This window comes from Melospiza melodia, chromosome 1 (genome assembly GCF_035770615.1).
Source record: "Melospiza melodia melodia isolate bMelMel2 chromosome 1, bMelMel2.pri, whole genome shotgun sequence".
Classification (NCBI taxonomy): domain Eukaryota; kingdom Metazoa; phylum Chordata; class Aves; order Passeriformes; family Passerellidae; genus Melospiza; species Melospiza melodia.
In genome coordinates this window covers 10860656-10880541 of record NC_086194.1, presented here as the reverse complement: position 1 = coordinate 10880541, position 19886 = coordinate 10860656, and the positions used below count along the sequence as shown (strand labels likewise).

At 39.5% G+C, this 19886-nt stretch overlaps 1 protein-coding gene across 5 annotated transcripts in view; it reads left to right on the top strand.

Moving 5' to 3' along the window:
* DIP2C (disco interacting protein 2 homolog C) overlaps nucleotides 1–19886 on the top strand; it is a 312481-nt gene that overhangs the window by 223683 nt on the left and 68912 nt on the right. For all 5 annotated transcript variants that reach the window (XM_063148077.1, XM_063148067.1, XM_063148094.1 and 2 more), the window contains 10 exons: nucleotides 5534–5657; nucleotides 6251–6360; nucleotides 7701–7803; nucleotides 8186–8250; nucleotides 10035–10128; nucleotides 10246–10365; nucleotides 11208–11322; nucleotides 15134–15273; nucleotides 16826–16962; nucleotides 19170–19378. In XM_063148077.1, the coding sequence (XP_063004147.1) occupies nucleotides 5534–5657; nucleotides 6251–6360; nucleotides 7701–7803; nucleotides 8186–8250; nucleotides 10035–10128; nucleotides 10246–10365; nucleotides 11208–11322; nucleotides 15134–15273; nucleotides 16826–16962; nucleotides 19170–19378 (1217 nt within the window). The remainder of the gene's footprint in view (nucleotides 1–5533; nucleotides 5658–6250; nucleotides 6361–7700; nucleotides 7804–8185; nucleotides 8251–10034; nucleotides 10129–10245; nucleotides 10366–11207; nucleotides 11323–15133; nucleotides 15274–16825; nucleotides 16963–19169; nucleotides 19379–19886) is intronic.

Below are 19886 nucleotides of genomic sequence, written 5' to 3'. Positions count from 1 at the left end.
GTGCTGGGCCCTGCAAGCCCTGTGCCTGTCCATCCCTCTTCATACCCTTCAGCAGTGGAGCACCAGGAAGCCCTTGCTCAGTTGGCCACAGTGAATCTTAGATCCTTTGAAGCCTGTGTTTCCTTGTTATATTTTCAAGTTCAGGAAATGGTAATTTCCTGGAGAGAGTATCGTATTTCATGCAGTGTTTGCTGCCAAAATAACCACTGTCTTGCTTTTATTAAGATTTTTGGATGTTAAGATGCTCACAGTTGCAGATTTCACATGCAAATTGCAGGCAGATATTAAAGCTGTTGTCTGAGGAGACAGTTAATTTCTTCAATTTAAAGCTGGGTATGAAGATCGCATGTTTAATTTTTATCAAGGTCTTCGTGTTTTTTAAAAAAAGGTTTCCTTGATGCCTTTTTTGGCTCAGAACTGGTGATGTTTGGCCTTTACATCTGATCATTGCCCTGTTTGTTCCTTACCAGCAAATTTTTGTTAGGGTAAGGGCACTGGAGCTCAAATAAGCATTGTAACAGAAAACAAGATTAGTTCAGTCTGTGATGCTCCACCACATAATTCTCATTTTGAAAGCAGTCTGGGATTTGCAAGTGAACAGAAGTAACCTTTATCAGGCCAACCTTTGCACAGGCTGTCTCTTCCTTCCTTATTAGATAAGGACATGCGCTCTCACTCACGGAGGCAGGATCATAACTGGTTTCCTTCACACAGATACTCTCACAAAGCATTAGAGAAATGACATTAACAGCATGCTGAAATGCAACCACACGTGGGATTTTTTTATCCTGACAATGAATTATCACTCTGCAGCAGGAAGAAGACAGTTTGCCTCCAAGTACTGGTGAAAACCTTTAGGGAACCTTTAATAAAAGTCTTTAGAGGACTTTGAATGGCTGCCTACAGCAGAGAGGATTTCTGGGTTGCTTCATCTGAAAGATTGATCTCTCTAGGTGTGTGCAGACACAGTCTAAAGCTATGCACACCTCAATTTTCATACCCCAGCAAGTGCTGTGCCTTCAAGAAATGTAAAGTGACAGTTCCAAAGTCAGCAATTGGTCTCAAACTCCATGCTACAATACATGTTACTTCAGACTGTGATTTGTGGAGAGTTTGACAATGAGCATCTCTGGCAAATCTCTCGCTGTCTGCAGCTGGGACTGCATTCAGTTGTTTTACTTGGTCTCCCTGAGGTTTCTCCTACCTCAACTTTAGCAAAATAAAGTGTTTATGGCAAGTGGGGAGTTGCCAACTAGCAGCTAACCAAAACAGCAAGTAACACTTGTAACAAACCATGTGCCCTGAAAATCTATTCCCTTCACAGGCAGGAGATTGATTGTACTTAGAGGGGAAGAGGATTTGGGGGTTTTGGCAGAATATTATTTGGTTGTGTCTCTTTGCAACTTACAAACTTTGCAACCATTCATTTCACGTTGCCCAAAAGGCAGGCCAATAGTTTGTCAAATCTGTAATAATCATTGCCCTTAAATTCCATAGCCAATTTTGTGGCACACATGTAAGCTTTGACAGCCTACATGAAAGGATTGCACTTTTAGCTCCAACTTCATTTTTCAAACACAAGTTTTGCCCAAGGTCCTCACTGTTCTGAGCCTGTCATGCTGAGGTATGAGGAAAAGCAAAGAGTTGTGTTTACATGGTTGAGTGTGTGAGGAACATTGTGGTGTGTCTATGGGATGTAAAAAGGTTTCAGGGATGTGGGATGTATAAAGGCTTCCACCTCCTGGCTGTCAGTCCAGTGTCCCAGCACCACTTGAGTAGTTAGAAACAAGTTCTTCTGTGGGGGACCAGTTATCACAGAAGAACCTATATGGGGCAAGGGATGTCAACCCCTTCTTCATGTCTCTGTTGTCTGCAGTAGTTTTAGATTCTGGGTCAGGATGGAACCACCAGAAACAGGCAGAAGGTGAGGATAACTAGTTATGAGGTGTGGGAGACTGAGACTGAAGGTGGAATTGATGGACGCCAGGTAGGAGACTTCCTAGGAGAAAGATTCATTTCTTCCTAGGAGAAAGGTTCATTTCTTCCTAGGAGAAAGGTTCATTGGGTTCATATTGCAAAATCCTCAGCTGGAGCTCCTGTGGCCCTTGAGAAGAGTGTCTTTCACAGCATCTCTGCTTCAGCGTCTTGATTTGCCTTTGCCTTGCAAGGCAGGATTTATTGTGGCCACCAAAGCATGGTGAGGGATTTGAAAGTCTGTGAAACACACTGCCCATGCCTGGTGAAATTCTTCCCATCTCCTGGGGCAGCGTTACATCTCATGATTTAGTCGTGTTTTCTTTACAGTTGAAAGGATATCTGTTCAGAGAAGAATAGGGTGAAGATTTTAATGCTGTTTGAGGTGGACTGTGCTGATGTAAAGCAGTGTGCTATTACAAACTGTTACATGTGCATAGATTGTACTAAGAAATCTATGTATGTGTGTGAACTGCTACAAATGAATAATTAATATTTATGTGGACATCCTCTAAGGCAGTCGACAGGGCACCAAGGGGAAGTGTAGGCATTCTTTCTTTTTTTTTATCTAAAAACCTCTACACTGTTAATACAAGTTTATTTTTTCTATTCTGTTCTTTTGCTGGGAGAAGAATTTGGTAGGTGATTTCTTAGCTGATGCATCCCCCAGGGCCATGGTATACTGATGCTTGAGGATCCACATTTTCTACTGGTTTCCTTATGTTAGATTTCTTAATGGAATATGTTAGGTTAATTTCTGTTTAAAAAGTTCAGCATTAAATGGAATTTCATTGCTTGAGAATTGGTATTTTCTTGATATAGTGGTGAAACAATTTGTAGCAGTCTTTTATAGGATTATATAATTTATATATAATTTTATAGGATTAAATAATTTATACAATTACAACAACATTGTAATTTAAAATTGAGATCAATGTCATTGCTGTATTCAATTATAAAATTTATAAAATTAAATTTTTTAGTTGGTAGTTAGAAATGCATACATATATTAGTTATCATTTATTAGATTAAATTTAATGGGAAATTGTGAGCAATGGTAGTACGAATCTGATATTTTAAGGAACTCATGACCTCCCTTTATAGAAGATAGAGTAGCAGGTCTCAGAAGCTGTGTTGGCCAAGGAGTGGTGTTCTCCATGGAGCACTCCAGCCTTCCTCTTCCTGCCATTCCTTCTGAGGGACCCTCAGGAGAGCCTTCCCTCCTGCAGTGTTCAGGAGGGAAGATGCTTCCTTCAGTGTTTCCTTCCTCTGGGCAGACTCCAAGAGTGGAGACAGGTCTCATCCTCATGTGGAACCAGGATTAGATCTTGCGAAGTGCTTGGCCCATGGGTTTGGCAACAGGGACGTGGAGCAGCTGACATGAGAGTCAGTGAGGACAGGGATTAATGCTGGATGAAGCCCATGAAGTCCTGGAAGCCCCCCTGGTGCAGGTGTGGTGGGGCAAACAACATGCTCCCCAAAGTGTTGTCCACAGAGACACCAGTATTATTCTCTGTTCACAGAATACTCTCAGTGTCTTTGATATGGGCAAAGATGATACACAAGCTTAAGTTTAAAAAGCTCTGCTGAAAAAATGCCTTTTCATTTTTTTTCCTGGTTTTATAAACATTCTGGCTATAGTAAACAAAAGCAAATACAAAAATTCTGGATAGGAGGAGTTATATAGCATAGACTATGACAGATCAGTTAATTGTCTCACATTGCTTGCTCAGCTATCAAAGTTCTGATAATTGTTGCCATATGCATATTTTGAGGTGGTATGGAAAAATAAGCTTTTGCTTTTCCTTTGTTCTCATTGCTTCTCCATTTTAGATGGTTTTATTTGACTACATAAAAATTGCATTAAGAATTAGTCAGGCTCTGGGGCTTTCTTTCCATCATACAGTTTTGCTTTGAATAAATCAATAGATTAAATCAAGATTAATGTTCCATATTTCTGGTTGTTTCCATTGTTGAGTGTGCTTTATAGTTGATTTGAAAGATAGGTTAATTTGATCTTTTGAATCTCTTTAGGTGGTTTTCAGTAGAAAAATTCTGTGTAGAAAGGGTCAATATTTCTATGTGCAGTTACATGTACGGCTTTGCTCAGTTGAAGTGCCTGTTGGAGAGATGTAAAGTTCATAAAAGAGTAATGACAAGGCACTATACATAAAGCAGATGTAATGCTGTAGAAGCACAGCGTCTCCTCAAGAGCAACTATGGCCTAGACTGGGAAATCATTACATGACTTCTTAATCTCACTGCTTCTATCCCCTTGATGAAAGTAAAATGTAATGAGCTTACTCTAATGGGCACTTGGCTGTGTGTGGTGCTCCTGAAATGTGCCTGTAACTGCTCAATGAAATGGTTATTGACAAATCAGATTAGATCAGCATAAACAGGGAAACCCCCACCACTGTACACCCATCATAACATCTTAATGGTTGAAAGCTTTCTCCAGGTGGAAGCATCTGTAATCCATATTATTTCCTAGAATTATCACAAAATCACAGAACGTTTGAGGTTGGCAGAAATGTGTGGAGTTGACCTAGCCCAGCTTCCCTGCTCAAACAGGGTGCCCAGGACTATATCCACGGTAGCTTTTGGATATCTCCAAGTATGGAAACTCTACAACCTCTATGGGTGCTTTGTGGCAGTCACCCTCCCAGTAAAAAGGCATTTCCTGATTGTCAGAGGGAACCTCCTCTGTTTTGGTTTGTGTCCATTGCCTCTGGTCCTGTCTCTGGGCAAAGAAAGAAAAGAACCTGGCTCCATCTCCTGCACAGCTTCCCTTCAGGTGTTTGTGCACATTGACTGGATCCCTCCCTAAGCATTCTTTTCTCAAGGCTGAGCAGTCCCAGCTCTCACTCTTCCCTCAGAGGAGAGATACTCCAGTCCCTTAATTATCATAGTGGCCCTTTGCTGACTCTCTCCAGTAGCTCTGTGTCCTCCTGGAAGCCCAGAAGTGGTGCCAGCCCTGGGGATGTGCCTCAGTGGTGCTGGGGGGGAGGATGCCTGCTGGCAATGCTCTGCCTCACATACCTCAGGATTCCATTTGCCTTCCTGTGCACACTGCTGGTTCACACTCAGCTTGCTGCCCACCAGGACCCCCAGGCTCTTCACAAAAAGCTGTTCTCCAGACCATTCTGGGACAGGGGTTTGTTCCTCCACAGGTGCAGGACTTTGGATTTGCCTTTGGTGAACTTTATGAGGGCCCTGTCTGGCAATTTCTCCAGGGATCCCTCTGGATGGAACAACCCTCTGTCAGATCAGGCATTCCTCCCAGCCACTTGTCATTTCTGAAGAGATGCAAGAGCAGATGCCATCTGATGGCTTCCACTGTAAATTTATGATTTATGCTGCTACAGACAAGAGGATACCTAGCTTGTGGAATTCCTTTGTCAATGTACAGATGAGTTTTGACAGTCACCTAAAAGGAAATCAATTTAAAGCAAAGAGACCTCAAGATAATTTTCCTCTCAAGATAACGTGCCCAAGAACAAAAGTGCTTTCAGCCTGTAATCACTTCTAAACAATTCTGTATTTTGTCATCTCTTAGGATGCAGGAAGTCAACAAATAGGCTTTTTGCTTGGAAGCTGTGGAGTTACTGTGGCCTTGACCAGCGATGCATGCCATAAAGGACTGCCTAAGAGCCCCACAGGGGAGATACCACAGTTTAAAGGTAACCTAGCCCTAGTTTATCATGGCTCTCACTGGTCATTTACTACAACAAACTGCTCTTGTTTAGTGGCTGTGGGTGAGGGTCAGGCTGTGATGAAACCCTTGCCACAGGAGCAACTGGGACACTGCTGTCCTGGTGTGTCACTGTGGCTGTGCCAGCCTCATAGATGGAGGGCAGCACCAGTGCTCCCAGTCCAGTCCTCTTCTGGCTCAGCCAGGCTGCTGAGACCACCTGTGACCACAAAAATTCAACCAGCAGACTTAGGACTGTAGTAGATGAGAAGTGTGCATAGGATTCACTCTTTCAGTGAGGTGTAGGGACAGTAACTTCTGATGGGGAGTGTTAATGAAACTGCTAGGGCCCAAAAACAGCTTGAACTGCCCAGCCATTCCCTCAAGGACTGGCTAAAAACACCTCAGTAGCTGTGTTAGAAAAGCAGATTTGCAAAATCTTTCCCATACTACACTGAGGTTCAAAGGAAGCAATGTAAGGGTGACACAAACTTTTCAAGAATAAAACTCTGGCAGGGAAGGCTTTTGTCTTGTCTTATCCAACAGAAACTCAATGAAAGCTGGCTTTTGTTTGTACCTCAGGCTGGCCAAAGCTGCTGTGGTTTGTCACTGAGTCTAAACACCTCTCCAAGCCACCTCGTGACTGGTTCCCACACATCAAGGATGCCAACAATGACACAGCTTACATAGAGGTGAGTTAATGAAGATGCATCTTCTCCTCAAATCATTACATGTGGCACTCTGGATTAGGTAAACATCATTATTCATTCAGGAGTCACAGAAGCAAAGAACATCCTGCTTGTTAATAAGTAATGTTTTTTTAATAAATTCGACCAATACTGATTTCAGAAAAGTCAATGTAATGTTAAATTGTTTTCTGGGTGTTTCTACCATTAACATTTTTATGTGGCTGCTGCAGTGTTGTATTATATTTGCCTTGAACAGTCTTGGTTCTGTTCAGTGTGGGCTTGCCCACTAGCCTTGAATGGACAGGTGACAAAGTTCACAGTGAAGCTTCAATTCTCATATCCCAATCTTCAGACTCTTTGAAAAAGAAAGAATTTCTTGTTCAAATGCTTGCCTGTCACTTACTGCTTTATGGGTCACACTCCCAACAACAGAACAGCATCAGGAAGGCAAAGTTAGCAATGCTGCGGAATTTAATTTTCCTCCTTTTTTTTTCCCCCCCATAATTTTCTCTCCCTTCTACATAGACTCAAATGCTTTGAATTCAGTGGTAATATTGAATTTAAATTATTCTTCAAGGGACTAAGTGCAAGTGAATGGACCAAAGGTGTTTCCTGTCTTTGTGCAATCAGGACACTGGCCTAGAGAAGCAGAGATGTCTTCACTCTCAATATTGCTGATTATCTTCATCATGGAGAAAGACAAGTGTTTAATTTATTATCTGCCCCTGACAGTTCTCAGACACTTACATAAAGTTACAAAAATTATTTCAATAATCACCAATGGCCTCCCACCTCTTTTCTGCTGCTTTTTCATGAGTGTCACATTCTCCTGATCAAAGAGCTTGTGTCTTTCAGGCTGTATACTTATAGATTATTATCACAGCACCCAGCAAGGATTCTGCAGTCAGCTCTTATCACATGCCTTATAAAAGGCAGAAGGGAGAAGCTGGGGTTTAGTGGTTGGCCTATAAAATCTAACATGTAAACACTGAACAGACTGAACTAGGTTATTCTCTGCTAAATCTAGCCAGTCCATTAGTCACTGACATGATCAGAATTGTTAGAGTTATGTTTCCATAATGCTTGTTTTGAAACAACACATGAATTTCAGATACCAAACCTGGGAATCTTCAGTCAAAAGAGAAAGCCTAGCTGGAAAAAAAAAATGCCATTTAAACAAAAAAAAATGCCTCCAAAACTCCCTAGTACTGCTGCCTTCTTAAAGTAGAGTCATTGGATGTGTCCATCATTCATCTGCAGAGGAAACACTTTAAACATAGCTATTAAATAATGGAATTATGGCAATTCTTTCACACTGACTTTCCTTGCTTATTTCTTTTTAGTACAAAACATGTAAAGATGGAAGTGTGCTTGGGGTAACTGTGACAAGGATTGCACTGCTGACACACTGCCAAGCTCTGACCCAGGCATGTGGATACACAGAAGGTATGGAATGTGCTCATCATCCTTAAAACATGTGTTCATCATCACTGTACATCATCCTTGAAATCAAGTGGGGATTGTCATTTATTTTTCATCAATCTCCTATATTATGTTTTAAACAGCTCAGTGCCAAAAGCTTCTAGATTTAAAAACATGGTTTTTTTTTTTTCATTTGTTTCAGGAAATATGTTCATGTTTAAAATATCTATAGGAGAGGTACAAAAATGTCTTAACCAATATAAATCCTGCAGTGGAGATTTACTTTGAAAGTTGACATTTGAGGTCATCAGTCATGTTATACTGAAGCTTCCTTCCTTTGAGTGGGTTTGCCTTGGGTCAATGCCATGTTCTAAAAAAGAAATTCTGCTTTGTTTTTGTTGGACAGCTGAAACAATTGTGAATGTACTAGATTTCAAGAAGGATGTTGGTTTATGGCATGGAATTCTTACAGTAAGTATGTTTTTTATTCTCTCTGAGTATTTGAAAATAAACTAACCTAATATGCTTAGTGCTGTCACAAACTGGGATGTCCTACAGTTTCTTCTAATACAATTTTTTCTGCTTTGAAAGCAAAAGAAATGTCATTTAAACCCATGATCTTCTCCTAGTGCATTTGCCTGTAATGAGCATGGTAAAGATGTCAGTGTATTTCTATGTATCATGCCAAGTACTGTGATCCCATTCTTATCCTGTTATCTCACCAATACGTGATTTTGAGATCAAACTTTATAGCAGAAACAAATCAAATTAGTACTTTCCCCTGTAGGGATATGATCCAGTGGCACAGTTCTATTGCCCCTGACTAGCTTCCCTGTCAGAACACCCACCAAAAGATGTTTTTGCTAACATTAGGTATTCCCAGTACTTTAAATTGCATTAATTTTCTACTTGATGTTGGAATGTCTTCCTCAATTGACATGGGAGAAAATTGACATATTTTGGAGGATTGCCCTTAAGGTGCTGTTGCAATCAGTGACTGACAAATTGTTTACTATTCACTGATCATTTTAAGAACAGATGTCAAGTCTTGAAGGGTCATTGTTTAGGGATCCCATGATTTTGGGGGTCCCCAGGATTCCCAGTGATCTGATATGTTTTTACCATGCAGTGTTACTCTGTTCTCACTGTCAAAGTGCAGCAATAACATTTCTGAAGCAGAAATGATTAGGCTTAACACCCATAAGTATCTCATGTTAAAAACCATCTTTATCACTGGCTGAAAGCAAATGTCTAATAGAGCTGTCCTGTGCCTTCCTTTGCCATTTATCTTGTTCTGAACTTCATTTTTTTTCAGTACTTGCCTGTTTTTCTGTACCTATGCTTGTGCCAGACTGAAAGGATAACTATCTTTTGCAGCTCTCCAAGTGTTTAGATGACTAATCCACTGGGACACTTAACCTTTCTTAAACCTAGGTTTTCCAAAACAAATACTGTATTTAACCTGAGCCACTATGAGGGGAAGCGTGTTGCCCTGAGGAGATATTTCTAAATGCTAACAGAAGTAAAGCAGCAGCTCATTTACAGGATGTGTGTTTGACACTGGGAAATCACTGATGCAATTGATGGGCTCAGACTGAGAGATCAGCTGTGGGTTTGTCATTGGTTTCACTCAGCTGAGTTTTCTAAACTTCCTGGAACTTTTCATGACCTTGTTGAAAATACTGGAATTAGCTCACCTGGAGAGAGACTAAAATCTCCTTCATTAATTTTCTTTTAAAATGAATTGATTTCTGCTTAGTCTAGGATTTCAATTTCTTTGTTTCCTGTCTTTTAAATAGTTTGTGCTCCACTACCATTGGTAGCTTTTAGTCTTCCCAGAGATGGATTTCCATAGACAGATGTCTTGCTGCTTTTGTTCTTTTTAGTACAGTGTTCATATATATGGCAGTTTATCAGGCTTAGGGATAATATTTGACTACATAGCAAACATGTAGACATTCTTCACCCAATTTTTTAAATTTTTTTTTCTATTTAGAGTGAACCTCTTTGAGTATGAATAGAAAGAATATGGTTTTTTTCAGTACTGCATAAAAGTTACAATCTGATTAATATAAATCCTTAATCCTTAATTAAAGCATTGGAAAATGGGTGTCTGTTTTATCTTCATGTTGGTAGCTAGATAGGAAAAGATGAATGCCAGAACAAAGTGATTTGCATAGATACCCCTGCCCATAACACAATATGAGTAGTTGCCACATTTTTTGTATCAAACCCTTTTATCTTTTTGATTTCAGAGTGTCATGAACATGATGCATGTCATCAGTATTCCATACTCCTTAATGAAAGTGAATCCTCTGTCATGGATACAAAAAGTCTGTCAATACAAAGGTAAGGAACAGGAATACACAAAACTTTGCTTGATAGTCAAAATCAAAAGTGCAAATTGAAAACCCAGCTGCCTAGCTCTTCTATGGTGTGTTAGTAATTTTCTCATTGCTGTTGCAGCAAAAGTGGCCTGTGTGAAGTCCAGAGACATGCACTGGGCCTTGGTGGCACACCGGGACCAGAGGGACATCAACCTGTCCTCGCTGCGGATGCTGATAGTGGCTGATGGAGCCAACCCATGTAAGCTCTGCTGCTGCGTGCAGGACACAGCAGCAAGGGGGTTCTTCTCTCTTGCACTTACAGCTTCAATTCTCACCCCTCCTAGCTCTTTATGCAGTTTGTCTACTACAAACAGTGTGACATTTGTGGAAAAAGTAATCTATCTGGGATTCTTTTCAAAGTATATTTTTCTTTAGCTCATACTGGGACAAACTTGATATTCCATATAATGTAAGTCGCAGTAAATCTAGGTTTTTTTAACATCACAGTCATTTATAAAGACTGAACCTATAAAAGTTAAAGCAATGAAGACCTTAAGCTATAGAAAGGATCAGAACATTTCCTCTGAACAACAGTTCTCAGCTGTAGAAGTAACTGAGAATTTTAGGGGAACACTTAAGCTACTCTAAAGAAACACATCTGAATAATTTCATGGCAATTAACAGCATGAGCTGTTTCTCTGTATTATTTAAGATACCAGCATAGAGGTGTTCTGCTTGTTTGTAGTAGTTTGTTTGGAATATATGAATTAAATCCTTTCTTTTCCTTATCCTAAAAAAGAACACTGCCATGAAATTGATACTGTAAATCTAGCAGTAATGGCTTTTCTGTGTAAGCATAATGTAAAGATTTCATGTTTAAAAATTAGTCTGTATTCCCTGTACACATATACACAACTGCTTATACATACATATATATATAGTTGTAGCAGCTATGATGTATTTCCCAGTGGACAAGGATCCTTTTAAAATTATTTTTCCTGAAAAGCCTATATATTAAACAGTAAATTTTCAGGTTGAATAGCATCACTTCAGAAATCAAATTAGTTTTCTCTCTGATTATATTTTTTTCCTTTACCCCAGGGTCCATTTCTTCCTGTGATGCATTTCTCAATGTCTTCCAAAGTAAAGGTCTAAGGCAGGAGGTCATTTGTCCCTGTGCTAGTTCACCAGAAGCTCTCACTGTGGCTATACGAAGGTATGTGTTACACCAGTGAAAACAGACCCACTGAATGTGTATATCTGGTAATTTGAAAAAAAAATTAATCTGCATATTTAAATTCTGTATGATATTCATAGTTTGCAATGTGTTTATGTCCAAAGAAGACATATAAGAATAATTTTTAGAGTAATGATTTAACTTCAGAATGCTTTATGGCTCCCCTTGCTGTAATTTTATCTCTTTTTAAATTAAATAAGTTGAAATGCAAAAGGAAATTCTGTAAATAAAAATGTAAAAATGCCACCGTAAGCATAAAATCAATTAAAATGAGAGAATTAAGTGGAATTGCCATTGAGGAAAACCATATTCTTAAGTATTCTGTTTAGAGAGAATTATGAACTTCTGCAGGCTGCTTTTGGCTGACAGGCACTTTTTAACCATTCACAGACTCTCAGTAATCATCTGGAAAAGCTCTTTGAGTCTGAGGGATTTGTGACTAGAAATAAAATAGATGAATTCCACTAAAACTGCTAAATGCTACTAGAACTGTTAAGTGTTACCTACTACAATCACAGTGTTGTTCAGGTTGGAAAAGATCTTTAAGATCATTGAATCCAACCATTGACCCAGTGCTGCAAAGCCTTCATTGAACTGTGTCCCTGAGTGCCACTTCCACCCATCTTCTAAATACCCAAGGATGGTGTCTCAGCCTCTTCCCCGGGCAGCCTGTTCCAGTGCTTCTTCCTTTGGGTGAAGAAATTTTTCCTAAAATCCAATCTAAACCTCCCCTGGCACAACTTGAGGCCATTTCCTCTTTTTCTGTCACTTGTTACTTGGGAGAAAGACTGCCTGGCTACAGCCCCCTTCCAGGCTACAACCTTCCTTATCACTTAGGATTTATATAGGATATATATAGGATGTCACTTAGGAAGTGATAAGGTGCCCTCTGAGCCTCCTTTCCTCCAGGCTGAGCCTCCCAGCACCCTCAGCCTCTCATTAGACTTTACTCCAGCAGCAGTATCCTGTCAGGAGGGCTGTAGCACACAGCCAGTGGTGTAAGTATTGTCTGTTTTGGCAGAGTTTTCCAAAAATTCTACATTGAACAGTAGGCACTTTGTTTTTAAGTTCATGTTTCTGCAGCCAATTATAATTGCTTGATGTTAGAACATGCAATATAAACGTGTAAAGCACTAAAATAGCATTAAATAAAATACTTCCTGCCACAAATTCCTAAATCCACCATCCAAGTGAAATTTAACTAGATTTTCAATTAGCTTTCCAACAGAACATTTACAGGAGGAAGGACATGAGGCCAAGAGTGTGGTTGATTTTCAGCCACCTCATTATTAGTTTAGAACATCTGAAAGCAATCCATCAGGAGCTCACCCTACCCAGGTTAGTTGTGTTTCTGTGAACCATGGGATTTCAGAGAGCCCTTCACTCAGCTCCACCTGCTTCTCTCACCTTCATACCAGAAGTACCAAGTGTCTTTCCCTTAGATGTGTTTCCCTGCCATTGCCTGTGCAGGCCTTTGCTTCCTTGCAATGAACTCTTGCCTGTAAGTTCAGAGAGGAAGTGAATGGGCAGCAGACATCTCTTGTATGGAGCAAGTTTTTAATTTCCTGGGCCGACCCTGGAAAATTTGGCTCAAATCACAGTTTAGGAATTGGGAAAACTTCATGATGGCGTGACTGGTGTGCCCTTTCTAGACATAAGCTCTGTGTCTGTAGCTCTCTGAAGCACTAAAACTTCATTTCCAAATTAACTAGCATTGAGACCTTACAAAAAAAAATTATTAGCACATAGCATTGTGGATAATTCAGAATAAAAAAATAGGCATTTTATCTTCAGTTCGTGACTGTGTAAGTACAGAGCAGTTCTTACTGCACTGAGTGTTACAGAACACATCTCCTTTTATTTGAACTCTGTTTAATGGTAGGATAATGCTAGATGAACTTGGGAGATGTAGTATTTTTCATTTTGTTCAAGCCATCTCCGCTGACAGTAAAGTCATTATCATACAATTTCCAAAGAGTTACTGCTGAAGTATGCATTAAAATGACTCCCTGCAGAGCAGAGATCCAGAGAGCTCCCTGTTAATGCTCTGACTCTCAAAATCTATGGTGTATTTTTACTGAACTTCCTGCAAGGAAGAGTAACAAAACCAGTTCTCAGTTGAAATAACCTTATAGTTTAGAAAAAGACAGTAATAGGCTAGAGGTGCTTCAGCCTTAGTGCTGAATCACAAAGCCTAATATTCAAAGGGATGTGTCATGCAAATAATTCATTTGATTTCCCTTAGGTTTACTGCATATTAGTCTGAACGTTTGCTTAAGGGAATGCAAAAGTATAAGGACAGGGTTTTTTTCCCTTTTAAATGGCTGGCAAAAAGCAGTGGTCAAATAGATTTTATCTGTAAATGGTGGGAGGAGCTGTTCTCAAAATGCTTTGTGTGATAAGGAGTGCAAGAAAATGGATGTGATGAAATTCCAGATGGCCTCTGGTTCTGAAAGTCTGTGAGGAGCCTGCAGGAGACCTTTCTTCTCATCAGCACAAAATGTGTTTTGGGGAGCAGGGATGAGGGAAAGTTGATCAATAATGTCACTGAAAGTTCCTTTTACATGATGGGAGTGTTATTTATCACAGGTGCTTGTTTACTAGTGCCATTTGTTATGCTCTAATGCAATTTCAAGCACGCTCACATCCTTCTTTGTTGACAATGTCACTTGAGAAATATGGCTCGTAAAACCTATTAATTGAAATTTATAGAGCCCATCAGGGCAAGGCTTACATGAGCAGGACTGGCTGAGGCCCATCTAGTATTTCAAGCACAGTAGAGGAGAAATGTCACATCAAAGGACATTATCTGTTAAAAAATAGTTGTGTTGTGATGGAGTATTTGGGAAAAATGTAGAATTCTGAGCTAAATATTGACTGTTTTATCCATCCTGAAAAGAGCTGGAGTCTGCTCTTCATGGATGCATAACCTGAACTCAAATCAGCACCATGTCACCTTCCAGTCTTGCATTTTAAAATGCAGGACAGTGCAAGAGTCTCTCCAGACATGAAAAGCTCTGACACATCCCCTGCCTTGGTAGCATACGCCAACACTCATTTACTCAAGGCACGCTCTCCATAGGTATTATTGTATCCACTGGTGCAGCAGGTGGTTTTATACTGAAACAAGCTGACAGGCATCTTGTGCTGATGCTGTGGAATTTTACAGCAAGGAATCCGAGCAAACTGAGGTGTTACCAAGAGGCTGCATCCACATTTTGACCATGACTGATGAAGGCATAATTTGTTTTAATTTTCGTGCGGTAAATTAGAATAGGAAGGATTCAATTATAGGCACTAAAATGAAAATGGTCAAGTCCTTGTGTCTTCCACAGATACTTGATAGTAAATCTATGCCAGGTTGCTCCAAAATAGATAACATATAGAAATTATCAAGTTATTTACTGATCAGTTCCAAATATTTGTTGTGTAGTTTCCTTCCACATTGTCTGCATCATCTTTCAGTATTTTAAAAATTAGGTAACAGCTCTTTACTTGGGTGGTAAGGCAATCTTTATAAATTTTTCTGAAAATTAAATACAGCTCATTTTGGGTAAATGTTAGGGGCTACTTGCATCTTAGCAGCCCCATATACATGGATGGGTACTGAATGAAGGATGTAATTACTCAGAAATGACTGAAAAACAGAATTTTATTGGGCCTAACAAGGGAGGCAGGAAGGAGGAATTTTAAACCTTTGAAACAGAGTAGTATTTGCCATAGCAGTGCATTAAGCACAAGGAAATGTTTGCACCTGATGGTGCACTGATGCTCTGACCTGTGCTTGCAGGCCGACAGATGACAGCAACCAGCCCCCGGGGAGAGGAGTGCTGTCCATGCACGGCCTCACCTACGGCGTGATTCGAGTGGACTCTGAGGAAAAGCTCTCTGTCCTGACTGTCCAGGATGTTGGCTTAGTGATGCCAGGAGGTGAGGAACTTCCTTTGAAACTTATGATCCATCAATGTAAGTAATTGGCAGTAGAAGGTTGCAGCTGTACGTACAAGCTTTGGGACTACAAGCTTTGGGACTACAACCTCCTTTAAAACATTTTAATCCAAAACTTCATGGTTTGGAAATCCCAAGATTTCCTGTCTGCATTGACCTCAGTCTATCTGTGCTTGCATTAGCAGCATGTATTAAATAACCTGCCACCACATCTGTTCCTAAGCTGTGAGGTGTTGGTAGAGAAAATAAGGGAGTTAAAGTACTGTGGCTATAAATATCCGTAAGTCCAACCAGGACAAAAGGTTTCAGCAGGGAAAATTTTCATAACCTGTGCTAAGGATCTATAAAATTGCTATCTGAAAGCTTGCAGAATGTTTTTCCAAAGATCTTGTGCTATCACCCAGCTACTAGATAGAGGACGTATGACTGAAAAGTTCATGTTGATAAATTTAAACTGAAACCAGTGCTTCTGAAGTGGAAGATAACACTTTTCATAAGGCAGCTACATTTTAAATAAGATGCTATGAGTACTAGAAAAGGCTAATACTGTGTTTTTTGTAAGAGAATGCTTGTTATGGACCAAAGCAATAAAACATAATGATGCATCTTACAAAATTTCAGTTGAACAACGTAAAATAAAGGAAGATGTGATTGGTTGTTGTTTAATAGTTGTCATACAAGATATTGTAATAGATGTGCCATCTTGCACTTCATATTATGTTCTGATAAATTTAATGATGGTGCTTGCTCCTGTTTATCCTCTGAGTGAAAGATTTTGTACCCTTGCACTTAAAAGATGTATTGATTCCTTTCTACATCCCTGATCATCATATTCTCTTTGCAATTACAAAATCTACCAATGCTGTACTCCAACTCCAGAGATGACAGCTAAAGCAGCCTTCCTGATTCTTGTTCAAATGGTTGACATAAAATAGTGCTTCTTTCTCAGACAGTGCTTTCTATTCCCTCCTGTTTAGCTCCTGCTGTCTCTGCCAGCCTGTAACACCAGACAGAGGGAGTCTGAGCTCTGATAGATTCTCAGTGAAACAGCCCTATTAGTCTGCTGGAATATCTTGCACTTTCATGTGGTGTTACTTGCTACTTTCTGAGAGGTGGATTTCCTGGTTGTCTGCCTCCCTGGCTGTATAGTAATTATCAAGGTTAGGGTATTTCATTTTGCACTGACTGAGGCAGATCTGGTTTTCAGTATGCAAAGCTGGGAACACAATCACATTTCACAGCAATATTAGAGATGAACTGCAGTTTCAGGGAGCAAGGCAAATAGGTATTGTTATCAATGTAAAGACTCAGTTTACATAAAGATCCTTGCATTATTTATATAAATATAATTCATAATAGAAAACCTCTTGATAACATTGAACACCATAATGTTTAAGAAACTAATTGTTAGGCATTAGTCTGCATGTAATTCATTTGTTTATGTCATCTCCACCATGATGTCTTTCCCACAGCACTTATGTTGTTCTGTGGTTCATTTTATAATATTTTTAAAATTCCTTTCTTCTCCCTGTAGCTATAATGTGTTCAGTGAAGCCAGATGGAATTCCTCAGCTCTGTAAAACAGATGAAATAGGAGAACTTTGTGTATGTGCTATTGCAACAGGTACATCATATTATGGACTCTCGGGCATGACCAAAAATACTTTTGAGGTAAGATGACAAAAAGTGCTATATAAAATCCTTCCTTTTGAACTTTTTCTGTTTCAAGGTGATATTTGATATGGATATTGATATTAACAGTATAAGAATAGCAATAATAATCAATGTTTGTGGCTTGGAACCTATATTCTGGCCAGATAATCTGTACTGAAGCCCATTTCATTAAGTGCAATAGTAGATCTTTATGTGAGTTTAGCTCTGAAGAGCTTTTACTTCAATGTTCAAATAAGATACTGGGAGCTGAAAAAAATCTGAAAGAAAGGAGTAAGAAAGACCAAGTTCAAAAGGTAATATTGTATAAGTCTGTGTGCAGAATTTGATTATTGCAAACAGTAAGAAAGCTGCTTGGTATCTCTGGAAAGCGCTTTTCAACATTTCCGCAGCACTTCCAGCATTAAGGCTTCTATTTATACAGAATCCTGACAGATGTAGTCTTCAAGAGATGTATCTGAAGAGCAGAGAAACCTTTTCTTGATTAGTCCCCATCTGCTTTTGTTTGAATTGCATTAGGTGAAAGCCTTTTGGCTTTTAGGGATCTGTTTTCTGACTCAGTGCACACAGCTGTATTGATAGCTCTGTAGTACCTGCTCGCTTGTTAGCATTAACTTCTGCTGAAGACAGTGTGTAAGGCTGAAGAAATTAGAGAAAAAGTGAAAAAAAATATTTTTAAGATACAATTCTTTCTTGTTTAATATTTATGGTAGAAATTAACACTAATTCATTTAGGTTTCCCTTTAAAAACTCTCTGTTTTTACCACTTTTATGTGGTAAAGACTTTTATGTGTAAAGACTTATGTGACTAATATCTCCTGCAAAATGCAGAGTTAAATGTTGTAAACACTGCACATTATATAATTAATGGAGACAAGTAGATATGATTCTACATCCTACTGCTGAAGTCAGGAATCCTACTATGCTATTGTGATCTGAAATTTGTTGACAGCTGATTTTAATGCTGCAAATACAATTGGCAATACCCAGTGTGGGTGATAATCCTGGATTTTACATACTTCAGGGTAGAAAGGTGCTTCTGTTCATTTTGTAGTAGTTGCTGTAATTGTGATATCATTCATAATTCATAAATGTCAGCAGTTTAACAGCATATTTAGACTGATTTAGGCTTATTCCTAATGCTAAGCAAATAAACTGCCATTGAGTGAGCAGGACCATTCTATTTTAAAGTTAAGCATGATTTTAAGTGTTCTCTCAAAGTGGATCTCTGTTCTGTTTTACTGCTTAATTCATGTTGAAGGTATTAGAGTGTCAAAGAGTTTTGTGTTCCTGTAATGAATTATGGCCAAGGATGTATAAGCATTGAATCTGTTCAATAAGAGTCACCCATGGGCATCAGGCAGCAGAATTTGACCTTTCTTTTTAGATGAGCCTTCAAGAACACTATGTAGGCATGATCTTCTACTTGCCATTGTCTTTTTGCCTTTAGACTATTTAAGTTTAAAGGAATGACTGCAGGAAAGTGTGGTTGTGTCAAAATGCAGCTCACATGCCAAAAGGATAACACTGTGCTCATTAGGGTAGAAAAGCCATAGGAATCTGTCTGTGGAAGTCATGTATGTCTGGTGTTCAGGCATTTAGAGAGGTGCTCTGCAGGGCTGTATTTTCACTTCCTGGTGTGCTACAGAAGACATTATCACTCGTATTCTGAGAACTTAATTGACCTTAAATAAAAATGTGGTCAGCTGAAAGAATCATTAATGTGCTGTACCTTAAAATAGCTTCACTTCTAGCCTGCCTATTTCTTAAACTGTGCTGGAAATGGGTATGTGGTATTGAAAAAAACCTCTATTGAAATGTTCATGAGTTAAGCTCTCAGTTAACCTATACACAGCTCCTTCGGTTGGCAGTCTGCTCAGCATGGGTTTTTATTTAGCACTGTTGATGTTGATTTGTTTATTTTTTAAGGTCATGAATGATTTACAGACTCACAGTTGCAGAAAATGTGTATTGTAAACAGAGTGGGATTGAATTTGCTGGAACTCAGGTGCACACGAGTGTAGGAGTTTCCTGACACTCCCTTTGTGGTCAGTGAAGGATAAAGAGCATCACCAGTGACCTATTTACTTTGTTTCAGAATAACCATCTGAAAGAAAATGCCTGAAATACTTTGCAGCCTGATGTCTGTGTATAGGACTGAAAACCCTGTGTATAGGACTGAAAACCCCAATGTTTCTGTTTTGCAGGTGTTTCCTATGACCAGTTCTGGTGGCCCTATCACTGAATATCCTTTTATAAGGACTGGACTTCTAGGCTTTATAGGACCAGGTGGACTGGTCTTTGTTATTGGCAAAATGGATGGTTTGATGGTTGTCAGTGGAAGAAGACATAATGCTGATGACATTGTAGCAACAGCACTGGCTGTGGAACCCATGAAATTTGTCTACAGGGGGAGGTTTGATCCTTTCTTTCTTTCTTTATATTATGTAGAAATCTTTATTTGACTTAGATGATGTGTAAATGATCCAGATGCTTTCAGAAAGCAATGCCTGATGTGCATTGTGGTTTCCCTCCAGTTCTGTACATATTGCCTGAACCAGGAAGCCCAAGACCATGTTGAGGCAATGTTTGGATACCAAGGCCTTAAAACTGTGGTTACTGAAATTTCCAGTTGAACAGCTGGTTAATTCTGAGGGTGTTGGCTCAACAGGAGCCTTTCTGTGTGCACTGAACATTTCCAATATGCCTTACACTGAAGTTTTTGAATGTGAAAGGAGCTCTTTGTGTGACCTTCCTCATGTGCTGAAGCTGAGCAGGAGACATCCAAAACTTCTGAAGAGCCTCATGCAATAGCACGTGCTCACACTCCATCACATGCCAGAGCTCTCACAAAATGATGTTGCAATTACCATCATCTGAGATGGGGCCAAGGAAGGTGCTTATGCTGGCTGTTATATAACATC